This window comes from Carcharhinus amblyrhynchos, chromosome 1 (assembly GCF_965287045.1).
Source record: "Carcharhinus amblyrhynchos chromosome 1, sCarAmb.v2.hapA, whole genome shotgun sequence".
Lineage (NCBI taxonomy): Eukaryota > Metazoa > Chordata > Chondrichthyes > Carcharhiniformes > Carcharhinidae > Carcharhinus > Carcharhinus amblyrhynchos.
This window is the reverse complement of record NC_137324.1, coordinates 38086092-38113050: the sequence shown is the minus strand read 5'-3', so window position 1 is coordinate 38113050 and position 26959 is coordinate 38086092. Positions and strand designations below refer to the sequence as shown.

At 41.4% G+C, this 26959-nt stretch overlaps 1 protein-coding gene across 1 annotated transcript in view; it reads left to right on the top strand.

Moving 5' to 3' along the window:
* The first annotated feature begins 16672 nt into the window (after nt 1-16672).
* Nucleotides 16673-26959, top strand: part of LOC145357271 (myosin-IIIb) — a 148178-nt gene continuing 137891 nt past the window's right edge. Inside the window, exon 1 of the mRNA XM_080210522.1 lies at nt 16673-17063. Coding sequence (XP_080066648.1) covers nt 16959-17063 — 105 coding nt within the window. The 5' untranslated portion in view covers nt 16673-16958. The remainder of the gene's footprint in view (nt 17064-26959) is intronic.

Below are 26959 nucleotides of genomic sequence, written 5' to 3'. Positions count from 1 at the left end.
CTGCCATTTCTTCATACAAAGCCTGATGTGACCTTCAGTAAATCCTTCTAGTCATATAGACCGAATGATTGTACAGCATAAGAAAGAAAAACAGTAAAATAAATCTGTTAGTAACCTCATGGAGTGGCACATTAAGTGATAATTGGGCCTTTAGTTCTTCTGATATGTAACTAAATCAACAGTAATTTAGTTATCCACTTGGATTTGTCAAAATGCAAATGCCATTTAATTTTTAAAGGAATTTAACATTTTGTCAAGCCCATAGAGTATGATCATTTTGTGTTTCTGTAAAGAATAAACTGTTGAGTGTTATATATTTGATATGCCAGCGTTAAAAATAAAGCTGATGCAACCGTGTCTATGGTTCTATAAGCCATCATATTTTGATGTCTTTATATTGTCTTTGCTTTACCATATAGGAAAGATTTTAGCTGTTGCTTTGGCAGTGATATTTGCATATAGTTGGTCTATCATGTTCTCTATTTTTAGTATCACATTTGACTTTGATCTGTCCAGATCCATGTAGGAGATTTCTAAGGGTCATGATCCCTGGGTTGTTACCACAGTTGGCATATCTTCAGGCAAATTAGAGAATTAGACTTGTAGCTCAAAGGGTGATGTGGGAAGAAGGGGTTCAATTAATGGGGCACAGGCTGGGGAATGTAGAAACTGTTCATATGGGGTTGCTGTATTAAAGGAAATGTTAGACTAAGTCCCATATAAAGTTAACTGTAATAGAAGGAATTTTGTTTTATATTTGCAAGCATCCCTGACAAAGCCAGCATTTATTGTCCATCCCTAATTGCCCTTGAAAAGGTGATGGTGGGCTGAATCCTTGAATCGTTGCAGTCCATGTGGTGAAGGTACACCCAGAGTTTTGTTAGGGAAGGAGTTCTAGGATTTTTACTCAGCCACAGTGGAGTAACAGTGATTTAGTTTCAAATCAGGATGCTGCGTTGCTTGGAGGGTAATATGTAGGTGGTGTTCTCATGCATCTGCTTCCCCTGTCCTTCTAGGTGGTAGAGGTTGCATGTTTAGGAGTTACTGTTGAAGGAGCTTTGGTGAGTTCTTATAGCACATCTTGTAAATTGTAGACACTGTTGCTACTGTGCCTTGATGTGGAGGAAGTGAGTGTTTAAGGTGGTGGATGGGGTGCCAATCAAACTGGCTGCTTCATCTTGGATTGTGTTAAGTCTCTTGAGTTTTGTTGGAGACGTACTCATCCAGATTCATGGAGAGTATTCCATTACACGCCTGACTTGTGCCTTGTAGATGGTGGATGGGCTTTAGGGAGTCAGGAGATGAGTTATTCACCACAGAATTTCCAGCCTATGTAGCCATGGTATTTATACGGCTAGTCCAGTTTAGTTCTGGTCAAGGGTAACCACCAGGATTCTGATAGTTGGGGATTCAATGATGGCAATGCCATTGAATGTTAAGGGTCAATGGTTAGATTGTCTTCCATTGAAGATGGTCATTTGTCTGGCACTTGTGTGACACGAGCATTAATTGCCATTTGTCACCCCAAGCCTGGACATTGTCCAGGTCTTGCTGCATATGGACATTTCAGTATCTAAGGAGTTGCAAATGGTGCTGAGCATTGTGCAATTATCAGCTAAAGTTAAAGTTTATTTATTAATCACAAGTAAGGCTTAGATTAACACTGCAGTGAAGTTACTGTGAAATTCACCTAGTTGCCACAGTTCCAACGCCTATTAGGTCAATGCACTAACCAGCACGTCTTTCAGACTGTGGAAGGAAACCGGAGCACCCGGAGGAAACCCTCGCAGACACGAGGAAAACGTGCAATCTCCACACAGTGATGCAAGCTGGGAATCGAACCCGGGTCCTTGGTGCTGTGAGGCAGCAGTGCTAACCACTGGGCCACCATGCCGCCTCTTCTGACCTTATGATGGAAGGAAAGCTATTGATGAAGAAACTGAAGATGACTGGGACTAGAACACTTCTCTGAAGGAATCTTGCAGTAATGTCCTGGGATTGAGATGATTGATCACCAATCAATGCAACCATTTTCATTTTTGCCAGGTGTGACTCTAACCAGCGGAGTGTTTTACCTCTGATTTCCATTGACTCCAGTGTTTCTAGGGCTTCTTGATGTCACACTCGGTGAAATATTGCCTTGATGTCAAGGGCAGTCACTGTCACCTCACCTCTGGCCTTTTGTTCTTTTGTCCATGTTTGAACTAAGGCTGTAATGTGGTTGGGATCTAAGTGGCACAAACCGAAAATTGGCGAGCAGATCATTGCTAAGCAAGTGTCATTTAATAGCACTGAAATGACCCCTGCTGTACTGGAATAGCTTGGCTAGGGGTATGGCAAGTTCTGGAGCACAAGTCTTCAATACTATTGCCAGAATATTTTCAGGGTCCATAGCCTTTGCCTTCAGCTATTTCTTGAGTGAAACAAATTGGCTGAAGACTGACCCCTGTGTTGGCACAGAGTTGGTGGGCCGAAGGGCCTGTGTCTGAGTTTTACTGTTCTTTGTTTGTTGATCTGTCATGCTGGGGACCTCAGGAGGAGGTGAATTGGGTCACCCACTCAGTACTTCTGAGTGAAGGTTGTTGAAAGTACTTCAGTTTTACGTTTGCACTGTTGTGCTGGACTCCCCCCATCACTGAGGATGGGGATATTTGTGGAGCTTCCTCCTCCAGATAGTTGTTTAATTATCCACCATCATTCATGACTGGACGTGGCAGGACTGCAGAGCTTAGATCTGATCCACTAGTTGTCAATCACTTAACTCTGAATATCATCTGATGCTGATGTTGCTTGGCATGCAAAAAATCTTGTGTTGTAGCTTCACCAGGTTGACACCCCATCTTCAAATACGCCTGGTGCTGCTCCTGGCTTTTTCTCATGACATATACCCGTGTGATCTGAGAGTCTAGGAGAAAGAAGCTAATGTCTCTTGATTCTAAAGATGTCACAATAAAGTTAGAATGTTTGCCGCTGACAATCTTCAGGAGAACTCAACAAAACAATGATATGGTACCAAGCTGCAAAAGTCAATGATAGAAAAACCTCTACCTGTCCTGAAGAAGATCAACAAAGTCACATGTCTTACTCAGGCTGATGTGGAGATGCCTGGGGTAAACACAGAAATAAATCTCACAATACCAGGTTAAAGTCCGACAGGTTTATTTGATAGTAAATGTCACAAGCTTTCGGAACGCTGTTCCTTCGTCAAGTGAGTGACAAAGGAACTGCGTTCCGAAAGCTTGCGGCATTTACTATCAAATAAACCTGTTGGACTTTAACCTGGTATTGTGAGAGTTCTTATTCAGGCTGAACCATAGCCAAAATGGTATGCCAGATCCACTCAATGCTGCACTTCATGGAATGTAGCAGCAAAGTCAGACGTGAGCAGGTCAATACACTTTTGTATGCAATGTGTAACTGTGCAGATGACATTTTAGCTATCCTGGAGATGAATGGGGGCAAAGCCACATAAGATAAAGTCATTAATGCAATAGAGATACAATTCAATCTCGACAAAAACACAAACATGAATTGCATAAAATTCATTAAACTGCTGCAGAGACATCGGGAATGCATTGATGCATTCCTTAATACTTTATATCAATTAGCAAAAGAATGTGAGTGCAGTAATTTGAAACAGGAGCTAATTTACAACAGAATAGTTGTTGGAATAATGGCTGATACATTACCAGGTAATTTGCAGCCCAGAAAAGATTTAATGCTGGTGAAGGCGACTCTTTTAATTAGGTTGACCAAGATCAGGAGGCAGAACTGATTGGTGGTCAGAGAGAGAAAGAGAGAGAGACAGCCTACATCCCAAAAAACAGACAGAGCTCAATTCATCAGGTGTAAAAAAGGAAGTGTAGAGAGGAGACATATATGGCATGAAAAACTATTAATGGCAGGAAGCCAGCAAGCTAGTACTAGTGTTGAATAGGAAAATATGGGCGCAGAAATTGTCCTGCTAAAGACACGCAATTACATTGGTGTCAAAAGGTGGGGCATTTTCAGGCAGTATGGTTCAGTAGGAAAAAACAGATAGAACACTCAAAAAGAGAAAGTTTTAAAAGGAAACAGAGCCCACAAAGTAGAAGATTCACAAGTCATTCGGATACCTTCTAAGGAAAAGTTAAAGAAGTAAGTGAAAATTATTGAAATGCAGAGATGCTGATAGAAGGTCAAAGGACACACTTTAAATTAGACACTGGAGCAGCAGTTTTGGTTCTTTCAGATGTTAGGATTCTAGGAGGTTTACAGCACGGAGACAGGCCCTTTGGCCCAACTTGTCCATGCCGCCCCTTTTTTTAAACCCCTAAGCCAGTCCCAAATGCCCTCATCTGGCCCATATCCCTCTATATCCATTTTATTCATGTAACTATCTAAATACGTTTTAAAAAGAATGTTGAATCATGGTTCAGCAAGAGAATTGTTCAACCATTGTACAAAAAACAACATGGCCTAGGAGGAACAGAACTGAAGATTCTGGGAAAACTGACATGTACTTTAAAACAGAGAGAGAATGTAATTACTGGATTTTTGTTTGTAATTCAAGATCAGAGTTCTTTGCTCTAAAAGTGAAAAGGCATGTATGGAATAGAATCTAATCCACAGAATAGAAGAAATAATGCATGGTGATGATCAACAGGAGACTTCAGAGCAGAAGTTCTGAAGTTTATTATAGGATTGGGTAAACTAACTAATCATAGAACACGAAACCCAAAAGGGAAACCAATATATTTATATACACCCAAAAAGGTTCAACATGGTTTGCTTCAAAAGATAAAATAAGAGATTGATTCAATGATAAGAAAACGAGTCATTTCACCTGTAAAAGAGCCAACAAGTTAGTGCTCAGGGATGGTGCCGGTTTCAAAGCCAAATGGTTCAATAAGATTTCACACAAGCTGTGAAAGAGAAATCCATCCAATCAGTAGATAAGAGTTTAGCTAATTAGGGACGCTAACAGTGGATTCAGGTAAATACCACATGAAGGGGATCCCAAGCTTCTGATAACTTTCATACCACTATTTGGAAGATTCTGGTTGAACAGGTTACCCTTTGGAGTAATATCAGCACTAGAGATCTTTCACCAAACAACGTCTATTCTTTTCAATAGCTTATATGGAGTTGTTTACCACATGGATGAGGTGTTGATCTGTGGATCCACTCGAGCTGAGTGTGACATGAGAGTGAGAGCAATCCTGAGAAGATTACATGAGGCAGAGTTGATAATCTAAGGTCAGTACGGGTTTTCACAGCCAACAGTCAGGTTTCTTGGTCACATTGTGAATGTATCAGGAGTAAATCTTGATCCGCTGAAGACCAGAATCAGAAAAGAATTTCAAGCTCCAAGGAACATCACAGAGTTTTAAACGTTCAGAGGAATACAGAGCTCAATGAACCACCATGCTAATTGTGTACTGCCAAAATAATGAGAAGAAGCACATCAGAAATCATTTGAAAAAAAAACCAAGAAGAGAATGATGGCATCCAAGATTATCTGGCGTATTCTACAATAATAACTATGGACACATCCTCCTCAGGATTGGTCACAATATTTTTCAGATACAAACAGATGGAAAATAACAGACTATTCTTGTGCACGTCTTCATCATTATCAGATACCAGGGTAGAGGTTCGCAGCAATAGAAAAGGAAGTATTAGCAGCCATCTGAGCAAGCAAGGAATCTACTGACATCTTAGTTCTACACAACGTGATAGGAATAGGCCCCAACCTTCAGTTATGTTAATGAATTTGTAAGGTCTTGCAGTGATGCTGTTAGGAGTTCAAAGTTTTAAATTAAGATGGATGAGATTTGATACTCCTATGGTGTATGTTCAAAAGAAACAACAGAGGACAGCGGATGCATCATCATACGTTAAAACAGAGAATTGAGAAATATATATTGAATTTGTGGAAGAAATCAAGGAGTTTAATTCTTTCAATGTAATTATTTCTAACTCTACTCTGACTGTTTCTTCGCTACTCCTACATGCTTGATTAATTCCTTTATAAGCTCAGCTTTCTTTCACTCCCTGGTTAAAGCCAATTCTAGTCTGTCTGCCAATTCTGCCAGAGTCACCTTTCTCTGTTTTCTAAAGTTTCTTGGCTAATTTGAGATGCATTGTCGACCCACAAAACCTCTTTAGCAATTTCCAGAACCATTTCCCACTTTTTGATTTAACGGAGATTCAATAGACTTTCTCACTTCTCGCTGAAAATTTGTTTAAACATTTGTGACTGTTCAGATCTCGGTCGAGCCCCCAATTTTGTTACAATACGGGGGTGTTGTTTCCTTCTGTGCAATTTTGGAAACCCCCCTCCCCTCAACAAAGGGATACACCTCGCCTCGTAATCTTTAATAAGTGCGCATGAGATAGTAGGGAGCTATTAGTTTTGGTAAATTAAAGCTGGATCTGCCACTCTCTATCTTGAACAACTAACAGGTTTTTATTTTGAAACTGGTGACAACCTTACTAAAACAATTAACAAACTGAATAAACTCCCCAATAAAATGCTGTTCCAATTACAAAACTCATTCAGGAATAATGAAATAAATCATTACAGAATGTAGCCACTCGCAAATGATATAAATACCCCAGACGTCTGTTGGAAGTATGAATTTCTTCTGGTCTGAAATACTTTCTGAGTTGGTTTCTCCTTCTATTTAGATGGTGATTTGATGAAGCTGTATATTAAAACTGCAGTATTTCATATGAGAGCTAGCCTACTCTCTTTTCACCAACAGGGGGCAAGCATATTCTGTCATCTCCCCTTGTCCAGGTTTAAATACCTGGAACAACCTCACAATATTTCTGCAATTTGAGTGGCTTGAGGCTGTCAACAACACTCAAAATTGAATTCAATTGATTCTGTACCTTTGAGTGCTTGCTTTAAACTCATTGGTCTAATTTCAAACACTTGTTTTGCTCTGCTGGAACTCTGGCTGCAGCTTTGGACACAAATGTTGCCAAGTTGGCTTCTGCAGCCTGCTTTCTGCTCTTTAAAATCCCAAGCACAAAGACACATGCTTTTTAAAGAGATAATGCTGTATAATTTCTTTTGCTTTTCTTTTCAATATTTACATTTGTCAAACACCACGTTTTAACATTATATATGCAACTTCATAACACTACCTGGCGGGAGTTGTAGCGAACATGCCAAACTTCTTGTCTTCTGAGAAAGTAGAGGCGTTGGTGAACTTTCTTAACTATAATGTCGGCGAGGGGGACCAGGACAGGTTATCATAGAACATAGAACATAGAACATTACAGCGCAGAACAGGCCCTTCGGCCCACGATGTTGCGCCGACCAGCTTTTAAAAAAAAACAACACTAACCCACTAATCTAAACCAATCCCATTTCGTCCATAAACCTATCCACAGATCTCTTAAACGCCCCCAAACTAGGTGCATTTACAACTGCAGCTGGCAGGGCATTCCAGTCCCTCACCACCCTCTGGGTAAAGAACCTACCCCTGACATCAGTCCTATAACTACCCCCCCTTAATTTAAAGCCGTGCCCCCTCGTGCTAGCTTTCTCCATCCTAGGAAAAAGGCTATCACTATCCACCCTGTCTAAACCTCTAATCATCTTATATGTTTCAATAAGGTCCCCCCTTAGCCGCCTTCTTTCCAGCGAAAACAACCCCAAATCTCTCAGTCTCTCCTCATAGGACCTCCCCTGCATACCAGGCAACATCCTGGTAAACCTCCTCTGCACCCTCTCCAAAGCCTCTACTTCCTTCCTGTAATGTGGGGACCAGAACTGCACACAATACTCCAAGTGCGGCCGCACCAGAGTTGTGTACAGTTGCAACATGACGCTGCGACTCCTAAATTCAATCCCCCTACCAATAAACGCCAAGACACCGTATGCCTTCTTAACAACCTTATCTACTTGATTCCCAACTTTCAGGGATCTATGTACACATACACCTAGATCCCTCTGTTCATCCACACTATTCAAAGTCCTCCCGTTAGCCCTATACTCAACACATCTGTTATTCCTACCGAAATGAATTACCTCACACTTCTCCACATTAAACTCCATCCGCCACCTCGCGGCCCAGCTCTGCAACCTTTCTAAGTCACCCTGCAAACTATGACACCCTTCCTCACAATCCTCATTGATCTGGACACCTAAAAACTTCAAAGCTCTCGACCCTTTCTACTTTGTCCTGTTGATGGAGAGAGGGGCATGTTCTCCTTTACACTTCCTGAAGTCGATGACTATCTCCTTCATTTTATTGACATTGAGAGAGAGGTTATTGTCATTACACCAGTTCACTCGATTCTCTATGCTTTTCCCGTACCCCGACTCATCACTGTTTGAGATCTAACACACTACGTTGGTATCATCAGCGAACTTGAAAATGGGGTTGGACCAAAATTTGGCCACACAGTCATAGGTGTAGAAGGAGTATAGCGAGAGGCTAAGGACACAGCCTGTGGGGCACCAGTGTTGAGGAAAATCATGGAGAACTGTCGTTCCCGATCTTACTGATTGTGGTCTGTGGGTTAGGAAGTCTAGGATTCAGTCACAGAGGGAGGAGCCAAGCCCTAGGCCACGGAGCTTGGAGATGAGTTTTGTAGGAATAATGGTGTTGAAGACTGAGCCTTAGTGTGAGAGACAGAAAGGGGATGCACGTATGTGTGTGTGTGTGTGCAAACAAGAGGGAGGGTGATATGTGTGTGAGTGTGTGCATGACAGAATTGCATGTACGTGTCTGTGTGTGTGAGAGAGAGAGAGAGAGAAGTCCGAGTGTGTGCGTCACAGAGAGGAATGGAGATGTGTGTGTGTGAGAGAGAGAGGGAGATGTGTGTGTGTGTGTGACAGAGAGACATGTGTGTGCATGTGTGTGTTGTGTGAGGTAAATGTGTGTGCAAGAGAGCGGGAGACATGTGTGTGCATGTGGGTGTTGTGTGAGGTAATTGTGTGTGAGGGACAGAAAGGTGAGCGTGATCCATACAAGCATCAGATTTCCGGCATCACATTTCCTATTAAAATGACAAAAAGTGAGAGTTTTCTTTAGTAAGAAAACCTTTTACATTAGCTATACTTAAAGTAGGTACTAATTCCAGGGGTTAATGGTAAGAGACTATGGGAGACTGGCATAATCAGGAGTTAATGTGAGGGGGCAATGTAGCTGGTGAATGTATTTATGACTCTGTGCCTCCTCCTAATTCCAAATATATACATGGATATAACTAGAAAATACTTGTTACTTTGATTTCTGTGTTGGCACCTATTTCACAGCAAAAAAAGGGTGTCGACATTATGAGAATGTTTGGTATGTTCCAATGCACTTGGGGGTCACTAGAGGTTCTATGGCTCAAAAAGTTTTGGAAACCCTCCATTACAGAGTGGTTAACATATGTACCACATAGTGCTAGCTTGAGATTAACATTTCAGGTAGAAGGCACATTTGAAAGTGATTAATGATTTACTGGAGAACAATGATAGAATAATAATCCCAAGAGAATTGAGATTTGAAATTGTTCAATGCCTTCATCAAAGTCCTTTAAGTTTTACCAAGTACAGAGTCAGAGCATGGTATTTGGTTTGGTGGCCAGGTCTCCCAAAATCATTGGAAGAAATAATATCCAGGGGGACCACACGTACAATTCACAGACAGGAATCAAAAGAACCTTGAACATCATCTTCTGGAATGGAGTTATATGAACATAGAGAGGAAACTTACTGAAATAAACAGATGAAACACCATGATAGTTAGCACAGAGCAAGGTTATTATCAGATTTCCAACAGGGAGAATGGGTTTGGATCAGAAATCAAATACGATTGGGGGAAATGGCGGAGAAATGAGTTCTCCTGAGTTCTTACATTGTCCAGAGGGAACAGGGCATAGTAAGAGAAAACAGAGGAAGGTTGATTTCAATGGAGCAACAGTGGGAAAATCAGAGACCAGGGAGATTGCAATCATCACAGTGAAAGAAGACACTCCTAGTTTGAATTGTGTTCAGCAGCTTCTAGAGGAGCAACAGCAGAATGAGAGGAAGCCCTATCTCTACAAATGAGAGGAGAATGAGGTATAGTAGACTAGTGAAGGCATCACAATACTTATCAGTAAAAGAGACAATGACAATCTCAAAAAGAATCAGGGAGAGAGAAGAACAAGAAGAGAACGCAGAGATGGATAGAAAAACAACATTTACCTAAGAAAGCAAAAAGAAGCTACAATTCTTTGGAGACTTCAGTAAAGTTTAAAGTTTATTTATTAGTCACAAGTAAGGCCTACATTAACACTGCAATGAAGTTACTGTGACATCCCCCTAGTTGCCACATACTGGTGCCTGTCCAGGTCAATGCACCTAACCAGCATGTCTTTCAGATTGTGGGAGAAAACCAGAACACACGGAAGAAACCCATGCAGACACAGGGAGAATGTGCAAACTCCACACAGACAGTGACCAAGGCAGGAATTGAACCGGTCCCTGGTGCTGGGAGGCAGCAGTGCTAACCATTGTTTGAAGACAGAACAGAGACTTGAGGGTGGGGGGTTGGGGGCAGTGGGGGAGAGGGAGTGGGGGTCTGCTGAATGGGAGATGTGAGGGGTGATGGTTGGGGGGGAGAAATACGGGGGAGTTGGATGGGAGATGTAGCATAACAGAGTATATTAGATTAAGTCTCATAAATCATGTTGTCGAAAAAAGTGGCCTATCCTCATTTGATTTGAGAGTCTAGGAGAAAGCAACATGGGAAGATACTAGTGCAAGGGGGTGTTCTCCTAACAGTAAATATGTTACAATAAAGTTAGCATGTTTGCAGCTAACAGTCTTCAGGAGTTATTAAAACTACTCTAACCCAACAACTCAATAATGTTTTGGGAATAAATCAGACAGAAGCCGCGAAGTTGTTTCCACTGGCAGGTGAAACTACAATTAGGGGGCATAGCCTCAAAAGAAGGGGGAGAAGATTTAGGACTGAGTTGAGGAGGAACTTCCTCACACAAAGCGTTGTGAATCTGTGGAATTCTCTACGCAGTGAAGCAGTTGAGGCTACCTCGTTGAATGTTTTTAAGGCAAGGATAGATACATCTTTGAACAGTAAAGGAATTAAGGGTTATGGTGAATGGGCGGATAAGTGGAGCTGAGTCCATGAAAAGATCAGCCATGATCTTATTGAATGGCGGAGCAGGCTCAAGAGGCCAAATGGCCTACTTCTGCTCCTAGTTCTTATGTAATATCAGGATGGGCTGATTAAAACATAAGAATATAAGTCACAGGAGGAGTAGACACATGGCTCTACAAGGCTGCTTCAATATTCAATACATTCATGGTTGATCTTCAGCCTCAATTCAACTTTCTTGCCCACTGCCCACATTCCTTAATTTCCTGACAGAGACTAAAAATATCTCAGCCTTAACAGTACTCAATGATGAAACAGCCACAACCCTCTGCAAGAAAGAATTTCAAAGAAGAACTCAGGTGAAGGCAGATATAGAAATGTAAAAAAGAAACATCAAGGCAATACAGCAGTGTAGCAGTTTAGCCAAATACTAAACAGGGTGAGGCAAGAAGAGAGCATCCCCCTTTAATGTTGGCCCCATCAGGCAAGGTATTGAGCCATTTTCTGCTTTGCAGTTGGTAAAAGACACACTCATGTACAATGTCCATGTTGTAACCCAGTGAGGTCTCACAGAGAATCCTTTCTCCTCGGACCAGGCTACCAATCAACATGTACAAAGTATGTACAGCCGCTGCGCCAGTTGGAGATTTTATTGTATGGATACGTCACTAAAGCTATCTTAATCCGTGGGTTTATCACTGTTACCCCCTGTTTGTTGGTAGCTATCCGCACAACGTCTGGAAAATTGGGCACTGCCATCCATCATTATAAAGTGCTTCAAAAGTTTAATCATGAAACAAATCAATTCCAGCCTCCCAGATTGCTTGGCTCCATTGCAGTTTGCCTGTCACTGCAACAGATCCACAGCAGATGCCATCTCCTTGGCCCTGCACTCAACCCTAGATCACCAAGATAACAAAGACACCTGTGTCAGGCACCTACTTATTGACTGCAGCTCAGCTTTCAACACCATTATTCCTACAAAACGTATCTCCAAACTGACACCTGGGGCTCAGCTCCTCCCTCTGCAACCGGATCCTGAACTACCTAAGCCACAGACCACAATCAGTAAGGAAGATAACAATAATCTCTCCCTCAATGTCAACAAAACAAAGGAGATAGTCATAGTCTTCAGGAAGTATAGTGGAGAACATGCCCCTGTCTACAGCAACTGGGACAAAGTGGAAATGGTCAACAGCTTCAAGGATTCTAGAAGTCCAGATCACCAACAACCTGTCCTGGTCCGTCCATGCAGATGCTACAGTTAAGAAAGCCCACCGATGCCTCTGCTTTCTCAACAGGCGAAGGTAATTTAGCATGTCAGCTACCATTCTCACCAACTTTTACAGATGCACCATAGAAAGCATTCTTCTGGTTGCATCACAGCTTGATATAGCTCCAAGATCGCAACAAACTATGAAGGGTCATGAATGAAGCCCAGCCCATCACGTAAACTAGCCTTCCAATCATTGACTCTGACTACACTTCCCAATGCCTCTGAAAATCAGCCAGCATAATCAAGGACTCCACGCACCCTGAGCATACTCTTTTACACCTTCCTCCATTGGAAAAAAAATATAAAAGTCTGAGGATGCGTACCAACTGATTCAAGAACAGCTTCTTCCTTGCTGCTGTCAGACTTTTGAATAGACCTATCTCGTATTAAGTTGCTCTTTCTCTATACTCTAGCTATGACTATAACACTACATTCTGCACTCTCTCCTTTCCTTCTCTATGAATGGTATATATGGCATAGCATGCAAGAAACAATACATTTCACTGTATACTAATACATGTGACAATAATAAATCAAATCAAAACAAAATTAGTGAAGCATCACTGTGCAAAGAATACCAGTAAATAAATTAAAAGATCTAAAGATGAATGCCCTGGAGCATTCATAATAAGATAAAGGAACCAGCAGTACAAATAGAGATAAACAGTTTAGATCTAATTGCTGTTACAGAGGCATGGTTACAAAGAGACGAAGATTGGAAAATACATGTTCCAGTATGCACAATATTTTGAAAGACAAACAGAATAGAAGCAAGAGGAAAGGATCTGATAATAAAGGTTGACATAAGGTCAGTAGTGAGAAAGAATCTTGGCTGAGAAGATCAGGAAGTAGAGTCAGAATGTGTGGAGGTGAGAAATAACAAGGGTCAGAAACTGAGGGTAGTTTACATGCTGCCTCACAGTAACTATACTGTTGGAGCATTCAGCATGAAATAATTGGAACTTATCGTAAAGGTAGTGTAATAGTCATGGGGGACTTTAATCTACATCTGGATTGTACAATTTGAACTGACAAATGTAGTCTGAGAGATGAACTTGTAAAATGTTTTTATGACAATTTCCTGGAACAGTCATTGGAACAGTTGAATATGTTGTGAAATGAAGGAAGAATAAAGTTATCTTACATCTTATATTGTGTAAAGATCTGATTCACTTCCTATGCCTAGGGATGCATAATAATAAGTCTGACAACACCAGTTTAAGTCCAACCGATTTATTTGATAGTAAACTCACAAGCTTTCAAACTATCAAATAAATCGGTTGGACTTAAACCTGGTGTTGTGAGACTTCTTACTGTGTTTACCCCAGTCCAATGCCGGCATCTCCAAATCATGACTACTAGGGATGCATTAGGCAGACAAAACACATGCTTATGTCCATTTCTGTAGGAGAGGATTGTTCATTTAAAGTAAAGTTTATTTATTAGTCACAAGTAAGGCTTACATTAACACTGCAATGAAATTACAGTGAAATTCCCTAGCCACCACTCTCCGGCTCCTGTTCAGGTCAATGCATCTAACCAGCACATCTTTGGACTGTGGGAGGAAACCAGAGGAAACCTATGCCAACACAGGGAAAATGTGCAAACTCCACACAGACAGTGACCCAAGCCAGGAATCGAACCTGGATGATGGGCGCTGTGAGACAGCACTGCTAACCACTGTGCTTTACTTTACTTTTTACTGTTCATACAGAACAAAATCCCAAAAGTGCTTGGGGCACACAGGGAAGTAACTGAATGCCTTTCTTTTTGGATTTCCTTCCTCTCTCTGCCCAAATACTGTATGAAAATTGATGTAACGGGAAGAAAATTTAGTCCAGTAAATGTAATATTGTTTCTAGCTTTAGTGGGGGAGGGGGAGGGATTTCATGACATTTGAACTGCTTGTTGGACAAAGCAAGCAGGATCACCAAACATTGGCAGAAAGAATGGTACTATCGTGCAAACACACATATTGATCTGGAACTCTGTATGGACTGTGATCAAGTGAAACAGTCAATCCTTTCTTGTTACTGTAGTGATACGGAATCAAAGCAGATAAGTGAAACAGAGGTGGAGATTGGCTGTGATCTACTGCATAATGGAGCAGGAAAAGCTGAATTCCTATACTAATCCTAATGTTCCCATAACTCTAATGGGAGTGCAGCAGCATAGCTTGCAATACACTGACATCAGGGCTTCAACACGCCTCACAAAGCCAGACCATTTTTATAAGTTGGTCGGGGGAGGGGGGATGGTGGTGGGAGTCACAAACATTACACATTCCTAAATTCCTGGCCACGTCAATCGGCAACTCTAATCCCAGTCAGAAGAGGCTGAGGCCATTGAATGCCACGTCTGATTAAATCTGAAGCCTTGTACTAAAAGTCATGTTAGAGTGATCAACTTTGACAATATTAGAATTTTCTAGGTCGGTTGAAAGGTTTACATTGCTGAGTTTCACTGCCTAGGACAAAAAAGAACTTTCACCTTGGGGAATCATTCCTTGGACAGTGTTTAATTGCTAGAATACAAAATAAATCAGAAAATGTTTTTAATACACAGCAAATTCATTTTGGGTGGAGGCTCTATCTTATTGATAATAATTTCATCTCTTATTGCCGACAATCAATGACTGGGCTCAAAATATTCCACTGTGACAAGTCCAGTATGGTGTAAAACATCAATGATAATAATTGATTGTTAAATTTTTTTAATTCATTCATGAGACATGAACATCGCTGGCTGGCCAGCATATATTGCCATCCCTAGTTGCCCTTGAGAAGGTGGTTGTGCACAAAACAACTGTTTTCAAAATGAGGTTAGGAACACAGATGATAGGAGCAGGAGGGGGCCATTTGGCCCTTTGAGCCTGCCCCATTATTCATTACAATCATGGCTGATCGTCCAACTCAATAGCCCAATCCTGCTTTCTCCCCATAACCTTTGTCCCAATAGCCCCAAGTGCTATATGTAGCTGCTTCTTGAAAACATTCAATGTTTTGGTATCAACTACTTTCTGTGGTAATGTATTCCACAGGCTCACCACTCTGTGGTGAAGAAATGTCTCCTCATCTCCATCCTAAATGGTCTACCCTGAATCTTCAGACTGTGACCCCTGATTCTGGACATGGCCACCATCGGAAACATCCTCCCTGCATCTAACCTGTGTAGTTTTGTTAGAATTTTATAACTCTCTATGAGATCTCTCCCTCATTCGTCTGAACTCCAGCAAAAACATTCCTAACCTAGTCAATCTCTCCTCATACATCAGTCCCATCCCCGAATCAGCCTAGTAAACCTTTGCTGCATTCCCTTGAGAACAAGAACATCCTTCCTCAGTAAAGGAGACCAAAACCGCACACAATACACTAGGTGAGGCCTCACCAAATTGTAACGACACATCCCTGCTCTAAACCCCCTTGCAATGAAGGCCAAATTAGGTCATATTTGATTTTACCACCAACTTCCATAAATTCCACTTCACTTTGGGAAATGGAAAGGCACAATAAGGCACTATAATATGAATAGCAGCAGAGAATCGTACTAACTGATATCAGTTACTAACGTTGTAAATGTAATGAAGTTCAAATGATGTAATTTACAATTTGAACTGTAGTAATCATTACATCAATTACGTCAGGTGTTTAAAGAGAAGAATTTCGCAAACATGACGTGTTGCAAGTTTACCTCAGAACCCCCAGTGCCAACTAGTCAAAGAACATCCCTCCAAATATATAAATGTATATACTTATTTCCCATTCATCATTCTGTCTCAAATAACTTCCAAAATTGAAAAAGGTGAACTGGACGCCGGGTTCTGCAGTTTGGAACGTGTGTGAAAGTGCTCTGGGCTGGAATTCTCAGAGCAGTTTCGAAGCATTAACTTTCGGATCTGGCTATTTATTAGTAGCACTTTGTCTTTCTAACATAAGTCACTCGCCTTGACTTCTCCAACCCCTCCCACTTTCCCTTCTTTAAGGACAACACCTGGTTTCTAGGTTTGCTCCTCCCACTATAGCAAGAAATGAGATTGAGCCGCTGGGGAATTTCTCCGTTCAGAACTAGGGAAAACAAACATTGCAGCTAAAAGAAAACACGGCGGCTCTGTGAGAGTCAGATCCTGAGAATTCCCACCTCAGAGATGACAGATTCATTCATTCATGAGAATTGTGAGGATGAATTGAGGCAGAGCTAGGTGTTTGGAGGTGTTGTTATTAATGGGTGCAGAAGCGTGGGGAGTCAGTGATTCCCTAGTGGAACCCTATTTAGGTGTAACTGTGTTAGGGGGCGCAAAAGAGCGCCTCAGCTTTCCCTTTTAAGAAAAAGTACACAAGCAGCGGTGCTCTGACAGTAACATGAATATGCGGATAATAGTGTATCCCTTTTAAAATTCGGAATTACAAATAATTTAACGCTTTGGGAAACAAGCAAACTTTAATGGAAGGAAGATTGATTTCGGGCTGGGGTGTATGCTGTGTGGAGGAACTTTGTTGAACACTGTAGCATAAGAAGAGGGGTGTCATCTGCAGCATCTTTTAACACCGGAGCCCGGCTCCCGAGTGCGTGTGTGAGTGAGCCCCCAGTAGAAGATGTCTGTGTCCAGCCTGCCGGAGGACCTGGCCACCCTGTCGGAGCTGAATGAGAGCGCTCTCCTGGATGTGCTTGGCACCAGATTCCGGCATGATCACATTTATGTGAGTAATGATGGAGGGGGGGGGGGTGATTGAAAGTTTACTTGATTTATGCTGGCTTCCGGGCTCCAGTTTAGCAACTATTCCCTTTCATTGATCTAAACCAGAAAGGGATTACTGCGGAGGGGATGTCTTTTTTTATATCTAACTCGTTTCAACACTCGTCCTAGCAGACAGAAGTGGTCTTGCTCTGAACAGCTTTTGTTTAGCCATTCTCACAGCAGACTGAGCAAAGCTTTGTGTTCGACAAATTTGAACCTGAGAGAAAAACAGAATGAGCAAACTAGGCTAAAGTATTTAATGTTACTGTGTGTAAGTGTTATTGTATTGACTGGATTTTTGGAGGCATAGTGTTACATAATGCTTCCTTTTAAGGGAAGTATCATTGATTCCACACCATGCTCTAGGGAAAGGGGACGTTAGACCATCAGGGCATATTCTTTTTTCAGCTTTTGTTCGGCTGACTGAGAGGTTGGTAGTGCCTTCATTACACTTCGAGAAAGTTGGACATAATTTGGTACTGAAGGCAGTAGGGGCAAACACACGCCCACCCCAGGCTATCATTAGATACCATTGGGAATTTAAATGTCTTGGTCCCTTGTCTCTTCCACCCGGATGCGAACGACCCCCACCAGACCCGACTTCAGACGCAGAAGGATATGGGAGACAATACTGCCTAGTCACCACGTGCATAGTGCACAGGGTTAAAAGTTTTGAAGACCAATATTGACCTTAATATAGGTAATGGTGGATGCTTTTGATCTAGCAGTGTTGAAGACTACAGATATTCTGTAGTTGTCTAACACAAAATAAGTTATCATGAAAAGTATTTATGGTTTTCTTTGGGTGTTTTAAAATTAATCTTAAAGGATTGACTTCCTCATGTTTGGTTTTTGGACCCTGCTGTCTCTTTATGTTTGGTATAAATGAAAAATTGTGGTTAATGAAATACTGTATTAAGTAAATAATGTGCTTCACTGCCACTGAAATGTTTTGGAAAGTCTTGTAGAAGGCCAAAAGACAAAATACTGTAGAAGCTGAAAATCTAAAATAAAGACTTTTTAAAATGTTGATAATACAGCGGGTCAGGGCCCATCTGCTTAGGAAGGAAGGTTTTAGACTTATCACCAAAAAAAGTGCACTTTCTTTCTCTTGATGTGATCAAGTAGCCTGTTTAGAGCTTTAATGCAGTGTGTCACTGAGTGATAGGCAGCAGGTTTATATCCACGTTTCCTACACTGGAAAATGTCAAACAAAGGACAGGCAATCCACTATTAATTGTGATGGATACAAAACGGTACAGGGTATGTGAATGAATTTTTTCTGTTGTTGGTGACAGAGGCTTTACACTGGGCCATGTGCAATTGGATAAAAAGTGCTGTAGTAAAAATTGGTGGACTTATTGCACAGGAAGGTTAAGAAAGGAATTACACTAACGTAGTTTGTTTCACATCTCCAATGTGTCCCAAAGTATGTTACTGCCTAGGAATTCAAGACACCACTTGATTTTTATTTATTGTTTCATGCAATGTAGGCATTGCTAGCAAAGCTGCCATTTTGTATCCTACCATTAATTGCCACAACTAAGTGAGGCCATTTGAGGGCTGTTAAAAGTCAACCACATTGCCAGGTGTCTGAAATCACGTAGGCCTGACTGGATAAGTGACAGATTGACCTCCCTAAATGACAATATTAGTGAATCATTCACAATAATTGTTTTGCAGGCATCATTACTAAGAGTTATTAATTGTATTAAATTCCACCAGCTGCTGTATTGGCTTTGAACCCATTCCCCCAGAGTGTTACCCTGGGCCTCTGGATTACCAGTACAGGACTCCACCTTCTTGGAAATCCAGTAGGTTTCCTCCAGAGTCTGAAAGACATGTGGTTAGGTGCATTGGCCATGCTAAACCTGAACAGGTGGGGACTAGGAGATTTTCACAGTAACTTCATTGCAGCTGACGTATCACAATAATAAATAAACTTGTGCTTCTTCCCATAGCGCTGTATGTACACATTTGATCCCCAGGTCATCAGGAAACATTCAGGCTCTGACAGCAATGCAGCAAAATGTTTTCAGTTTAATTTGCAACTCTTGAGTTGAGTCATGTGGAATGACCAAAGGAACCTGGACTCTTCAATCTTGAAAGATGGCAACTGAGATCTTCTAGAACTATGCAAGGTGTTAAACAGCATACATGTCACATTGTCATATGCAACAATGTGGTCAAACAGGAATGGCTGCTTAGTTGCGCTCTGCCATTTTATTAGATTCTGATTTATCTGTACTTCACGCCCTTTTTCGTGGCTTTGCCCCATGACACTTGACACTTTTATTTGTTAATACTTGTCCTGAGAATTTAAATTCACTTAAAATCCATCACGTTTTAGTGGAGAATGTTCCACATTTCCGTCACCCATCACATGGAACAATACTGCTTGGCCTCTTTTGAATGGTCTAACACCAACTTTAAAACTGTAACCCTTCGTTCTGAATTTCCTACTGGAGAAAATAGTTTTCTTGTATTTTCCTTGTCAAATCCTTTGTCGTGTTAAGTACCTCAATTTAGACCATCCCTCAATCTTCTCATCTCAATGATACATAAGCCAAGTTGATGTAAACTGTGGTCATAATTTAACCATTTAGGTCTTGGTGTTATTCTGGTGAATTTTCACTACCCTGCTCCAAGGTCAGTATATCCTTCCCAATCCCACAGCATTGCTATACGTTAGGCTAAATTTGGTGAAAGGACAAATTTCCAGGCTTTCCAATTTTCCTGAGAAAGGAAATGAGCAACTTAGAATTGGCTGTTTCTGCATTTTTTTAAAAACACCATGTATTCAAGTCCAGGCTTGTTACTGGATGCATGGTAATATTTATAAAATGTTATAAGGACATAAGGACTAGGCCATCTAGCCCTTTGAGCCTGCCCCGCCATTCAATAAGATCATGACTGATCTGTCGTGGCTCAGTTCCACATTCCCGCCCTCTCCCCATAACCCTTAATCCCCTCTTATCAAAAACCCATCAACCCTCGTCTTAAAAATATTTAGCGAGATAGCCTCCACCACTTCAACGGGCAGAGAATTCCAGAGATTCACCACCCTTTGAGTGAAGAAGTTCCTCCTCAACTCCATTCTAAACCGCCCCCCCTTATCTTGAGGCTGTGCCCCCTAGTCCTACCATCCTTTCTGAGCGGGAAGAGTCTCTCCACCTCTAACCTATCCATCCCATTCATCATCTTATATGTCTCAATGAGATCTCCCCTCATTCTTCTAAACTCTAACGAGTACAAGCCTAATTTATTCAGCCTCTCCTCATAGCTCAACCCCCTCAACTCTGGCATCAGCCTAGTAAACCTCCTCTGCACTCCCTCCAAGGCCAAAATCAGTTATCTCAGTATAAGGCTGTGCTTGTTCTCTGAAAGGCGAGTGAGGGTGGATGGGCTCAATGGGGACGGCAAGAATCCACCCGAGGTCACGAATGAAGCCCAGTCCATCACTCAAACCAGCTTCCCACCTATTGAAACTGTCTACACTTCCCGCTGCCTTGGAAAAGCAGTCAGCATAATTAAGGACCCCATACACCCCAGACATCCTTTTGTCCACCTTCTTCTCTTGGGTAAAAGATACAAAAGCCTGAGGGCACATACCAACCAACTTGAGAACAGCCTCCCATTCATTGACTCTATCTGCACTTCCTGCTGCCTCGGCAAAGCAGCCAGCATAATTAAGGACGTTGTGCGCCCCAGACATTCGTTCTTCTACCACCTTCTGTCGTGAAAAAGATTCAAAAGTTTGAGGTCACGTGCCAACTGACTCGAGGACAACTCCTTCCCCGCTGCCACCAGACTTTTGAATGGACCTACATTGCATTAAGTTGATCTTTCGCTGTACCGTAGTTATGACTGTAACACTGTGTTCTGAACTCTCTCCTTTCCTTCTCTGAACGGTGAGCTTTGTCTGTATAGCGCACAAGAAACAATACTTTTCACTATGCTAATACATATGACAATAATAAATCAAATTGAAATCAAGAAATCTTCCCTGCTGCCATCAAATTTTTGAATGGATCTACCCCGCAATAAGTTGATCTTTCTCTACACCCTAGCTATGACTAACATTGTGTTCTGTGCTCTCTCCTTTCCTTCTCGATGAAAGATTTGCTTTGTCTGTTTAGTGCTCGAAGCAATATGTTTTCACTGATTACTAATACATTTGACAATAATAAATCAAATCACTAGCGAGAGGGGAAGGGGTTTGGAAGTTGGAGGAATGGGCTGAGGGACTATGTGGGGCCCCCTTTCCAAAACTGGTTCCTCAATCAGGCACTGAATACCCCTGAACGAGGAACCCATACTCCACTCACCCCAGTTTGCTTACAGGTCCCACTACATGTCAAGTCCCATGTCAGGTTGACATTGACTTTCCATGTAAGGGCTTTCATTGTGGGAAGACTACTTGCAAGACTGACTGACCAACTGACTGCAGGCATCATAAAAAGGCTGATCTAAATGCAAGTCTTACGTTAGTTGAAAGATTAGTTTTAAGCAGCAATATCAATATTCTATTATTAGAGGATTAAGATTTTTCTTGCCATTTTTAAAATTCAAGATCATGTAATCAACTGATACTGTCTGCCATCAAAAATGGAGGCAATGCCTTTGATAAAGTGTCACACAGTCAATTGATATCAGAAGTTAGAGCATGTGGAGTCATAGATCATAGAATCCTACAGTGCAGAAGAAGGCCATTCCGCCCATTGAGTCTTCACCGACCACAATCCCATCCAGGCCTTATCCCCCTAACCCCATGCATTTACCCTAGCTAGTACCCCTAACACTAAAGGGCAATTTTAGCATGGCCAATCCACCTAATCTGCACATCTTTGGACTAAACCCATGCAGATATGAGAACGTCTGTGTGGAGTTTGCACAATAACCCAAACTGGGTTCCTGGTGATGTGAGATAGCAGTGCTAACCACTTGCTGCTCAAATAGCTGAATGTTTTTGTACTTTTTAGACCATTGTGTTGGGGGTAAAGATTAGTTCAGGTTAGAGGTAAGTAGAAAGTGACATTGCACAATGATCAATGTTGACACTGCTGTTTACCATGTATCTTAATAAGTCAGTATCAAAATTTGCAGGTGATACCAAGTTCGAAATATGGCTGTCATTGAGGAGCAGTGCAACATAATGCAGGAAAAGATACTAGAAAACTAGTAGACTGACCCACATTAAAGCCCACTGAACTGACCAATGTCATATCACGGTGCAAAAAACAGAGACATCAACTTTTTTAAAAAAAATGAATGGTGCAGAAGAGCAAAGGGATCTAGGATGACGGGAGAACAAATCATTAAAAGCATCATCGCAGCCCAGCAGAGCAATTAAAAATGCTTACAAAGCAGAGCATTGATCCTCATAGGAGTAGAATTCCAAAATAGTGAAGTGACGTTCAATTAGCTTCGGATCCGTCAGGCTGCACTGTGTGTTAAGGGATGAGAACAAAAAGATTAGATGGAACAGGTTGTGGCATTTTTCTCACTTAGTAAAAGAGAAGACATAGAATGAGTTGAACAGGGTAGATGTGGGATGTTTTTTCTTGTGCAAGAATCCAAAATTAAGAGTCATGGATACAAGGTAGTTACTAATTAATCCAATAAAGAAATAGTGAAATTTCTTTACTGACAGCAGTTAGTATATGAAACTTGGTTGAGGTGAATAGCATGGTATTTTCAAAAGATGCATGTGGGAGGAAAAGGAATAGAAAATAAGCTGAAAGGCTGATATGAGGTGGACAGAATTTTGGGGGGGGGGGGGGGCTCTTTCGGGTGTGGACAGAATGGGGGGTAACATACTTGGACACTGGTTGGACCAAAGGGCCTGCTTCTTTATAATGAGTTTTATTTAGCACATTTCTATTCCAGTGTTATTGAATTAATATTGTTCATTTATTTTGATTAGCTGTGACCATGTTAATCTTGATTTAAATGAATTATAAAAATGACATGACATCACCAACTTTGAATTGTATTTCAGTGTCCTACACAAATTTAGTCCTATAAATATGTTTAAAGAGTTATTATTGGTTGATTTGAGTATTATCAGCAGTATATTCAGATTTGTGCTATTAGGGGTTAATTTAGAACCTTGCCAAATGATAGTAAGTTTCGGTTGCAAAGTTGATGGATGTCATTGGAACCTTCCTGTTCCTTTTTTCTATAGGTGATGGGGAAACATTCACATGTTTTTGTTTCAAGGTAGAGCAGTAGTTCTGTAACAGCACCATTAGAGGTAACTTGAGTAAACAAGTTCCCAAGGTAAAAGACAAAAGTCACAGAGACGTAGAGTTTACCATTGCAATTGTTTGAATTTTGAAGCTTGGAATTCAAGACTTTTGAACCTGTTGCAAGATGCAGTAGGAAAAAAGGACATCAGCCTCCAAAACAGTTGTAGAGGCTTGCCTGCTGATATCTAAATACTGGCTTCTTTTTAATGTTGGGAGAAAGCCTACAGAAGCTCTAAAAACGTGGCAATGGCACAGTCGTTAGTACTGCTGCCTCACGGGCCTGAGTTCAGTTTCTGGCTTAGGTCACTATCTTTCTGGAGTCTGTATGTCCTCCCCATGTCTGCATGGGTTTCCTCCCACATTCTGAAAGATGTGCTGTTTAGGTGCATTGGCCATGCTAAATTCTCTCTGTGTACCTGAACAGGTACTGGAGTGTGGTGACTTGGGGATTTTTACAGTAGCTTCATTGCAGTGTTAATGTAAGCCTACATGTGACTAATAAATAAACTTTAACTTTGGTCAGTGGCACTGTAACTGGAGCTTGATGCGAAGCAGGCCCTTGAAGGTGGGGGAGGTGATGGGTGTGAGTTGGAGGCATAAGTGGAAAGCTTTTGGCTGAAGAAAATTACATCAGTAGTCTTCAGAAGCCATTTTTGCCCATCTGCAACTTTAGCCAAACAGCCTTGACAGGTTGTGATGGAATAGGGAATTGGATGTCAGTGACCTTTTTCCCAGGGTTGGGGGATCAAGAACTTGAGGGCATAGGTTTAAAGTTGAGAGAGAAGAATTAATGGGAACTCGAGGAGCAAGGTTTTTACAGAGGGTGGTTCTCTTGTGGAATGAACTGCCAGAGGGAATGGTTGAGGCAGGAACATACACAGCATTTAAAAAGCATTTGGACAGATACATGGATAGGAAAGGTTTAGAGTGATATGGGCCAAATGCAGGCAAATGGGGTTAGATTAGATGGATTTTTGATCTGCATGAACCAATTTGGCTGAAACGCCTGTCTCTGTGCCATAGATTTGATGATTCTATGATCAGCATTGTTGTGAAACCAACCCATGCTTCAGTATAACCTCACTGAGGGGAATGCACGAATGAAGAGGGTGTTGAAGATGGAAACTTGGTATTCTGAAAGTAACTGTGGGGACAGCAGGAGAAGTCAATACTGTGGTCCGAAGAAGAATCGTACTGGACTCAGAACGTTAACTCTGTTTTTCTCCCCACAAATACTGCCATACCTGCTGAGTTTTTCCAGCATTTTCTGTTTTTATATCAGCCATCACTGATTTGATTACGTTGCAAGGTGCAAAGTTGGAAACAAACAAGAACAACTTTGGGATAGTCTCATGAAAGGGATGTGGTGGAGGAGGAACAATGTACCACAGTCACCATCGCAACAGATGTTGGGGATTTTGACCTCAGATCAAGCTCTGGTTGAAGTGATCTGAACAAGCAGTTCAGCAGATTGAAGCTCTGTAGAGAAATGGAAGGTCAGACATGGGGATTATTTTGTGAAAACTGAGGTGGTCGTGGGTGAGCCTTTTTAAAATTGAGAAATGATGACTGTTTTGAAGATGCAAGTAAATCCTGCGAAAACTGCTTTGTATTGAATTCAGATTCAGTAATAAAATTGACCTCTAAGATTCACGTGATGAACATGTAAAGAGGGCACTCAAAGTGCATACCTTTGCTATGTTGTGTTAATTGAGCATTATTGCCATTATGCAACCCTTCTTTAAAGCTTTTCCTTCTCTGATGATTGCTCTGTAACTAAAGTATTTTTAATTAAGAGCTTTTACCTCATGAGCAAGGCTTCAAGCCAATCTACATTCAGCAATCTGCCCTGAAAACTCAGCTCACATTTAGACAACTGTAACAAATTGCACCACAGCAGCTAAGACAATCCACAACTTTCTCGAACAACCCACAACATTCTTGGGCCACATCCTTTCTGAGTTCTGTTGACGTCCATCTATTTGAAGTGCATCATTTACGAACAAACAGTAATCGAATGAAGATAAATAGTCGTTTGGCAATACAGAAATTGAGTATTGCTGAAAAAAGGGATCTTGAAATTTTTTGTCTTGCACTCGTCAGGACACTTCAAGAACACAGTATAAGAGGAGAATATCAAGTTAATTGTTGGTCACCAACACATGGAACAGTCTCCATAGCAATGCCTCTACCAATCAGAATCTAATTGCGAATCATCATTTAGTGTCTGGTGATAAACTGGGTTGAACATTAAAAAAACAGTTTGGATGGATTCTTCCACTGGTTGTACGTAGCACTCTAGGCAGAGTGTCCCATAAAGGGGACAAATGCAACATAGTAAAGTATGTTTAGTGGTGATCTTGGCCTCCACCCATTTCTAAGTCACTCCATCATTGCCTTCCCCTAAGATCTGGAATTCCCTTCCTAATCCTCTCTGCCTTTGAGATGCCCCTCTTTCATTCTCTGCTTTTACTTTGTTATTAAATTTTGCCTTCTGAACTTGAGTGAACAGCCTTAGGATGTTTTATTATGTTGAACGGGGTCAGAGAAAGATCTTAGGGGTAGCTAGGCAGGGGCAACAAAATGCTGGCTTTGCCAATGGCACTTGCATTCCCTGAGAGAATTTAAAAAAAAGCTGTTGTGGTGATGGGAGACACATTGTCTTTGAAGATGTATGTGACTTGGATCAGCTGTAAGGCTAGAACGTTTCATTCCTTCCGTTCTCCGTGCCTGTGTGGGTTTCCTCTGGGTGCTCTGGCTTCCACCTACATCCCAAAGATCTGCATTTTAGGTTGATTGCTAAATTGGCCATTAGTTTCACGTTGATTAGCAGGGCAAATATGTGGGGCTGAGGAGATAGGGCATGGGTGGAATTGTTTTCAGTGCAAGTTTGATGGGCTGAATGGCCTCCTTCTGCACTGTGGGAATTCTGTGATTCCAAAACCACAGCCCATTACTATTTTCACTTTTAATCTGTTGTGGTAATGCTTTAACTAAAATCTAATTTACCAGTGTAGAATTTGGACACACCCTTGTACTTTAAACCTGTTTAGTGTATATTTTGCCCAAGATCATGTTTGAATTCTTAAGTTTTGTACTCCATTACTGTATTTGCATTTTGCGTAGTGGATAATTTGAGGCTTTGGTTATGGTGTGCTGTGTTTAGTATAAATTGGTAAATGATTACTATTGCATTATGTGCAATTTAGGCTTCAAACATGACTGATCTAACCACCTCAAAGCTGGAGGAGTTATATTTGTTAGTTTATCAATTTTTGCCAGATTACATAAGAAATAGGAGCAGGAGTAGGCCATCTGGCCCTTCGAGCCTGCCCCGCCATTCAATAAGATCATGGCTGATCTGTCGTGGCTCAGTTCCACTTTCCCGCCCTCTCCCCATAACCCTTAATCCCCTCTCTTATCAAAAACCCATCAACCCGCTTCTTAAAAGTATTTAGCGAGGCAGCCTCCACCACTTCAACGGGCAGAGAATTCCAGAGATTCACCACCCTTTGAGTGAAGAAGTTCCTCCTCAACTCCGTTCTAAACCGCCCCCCATTTATCTTGAGGCTCTGCCCCCTAGTCCTACTGTCTTTTTTGAGCGGGA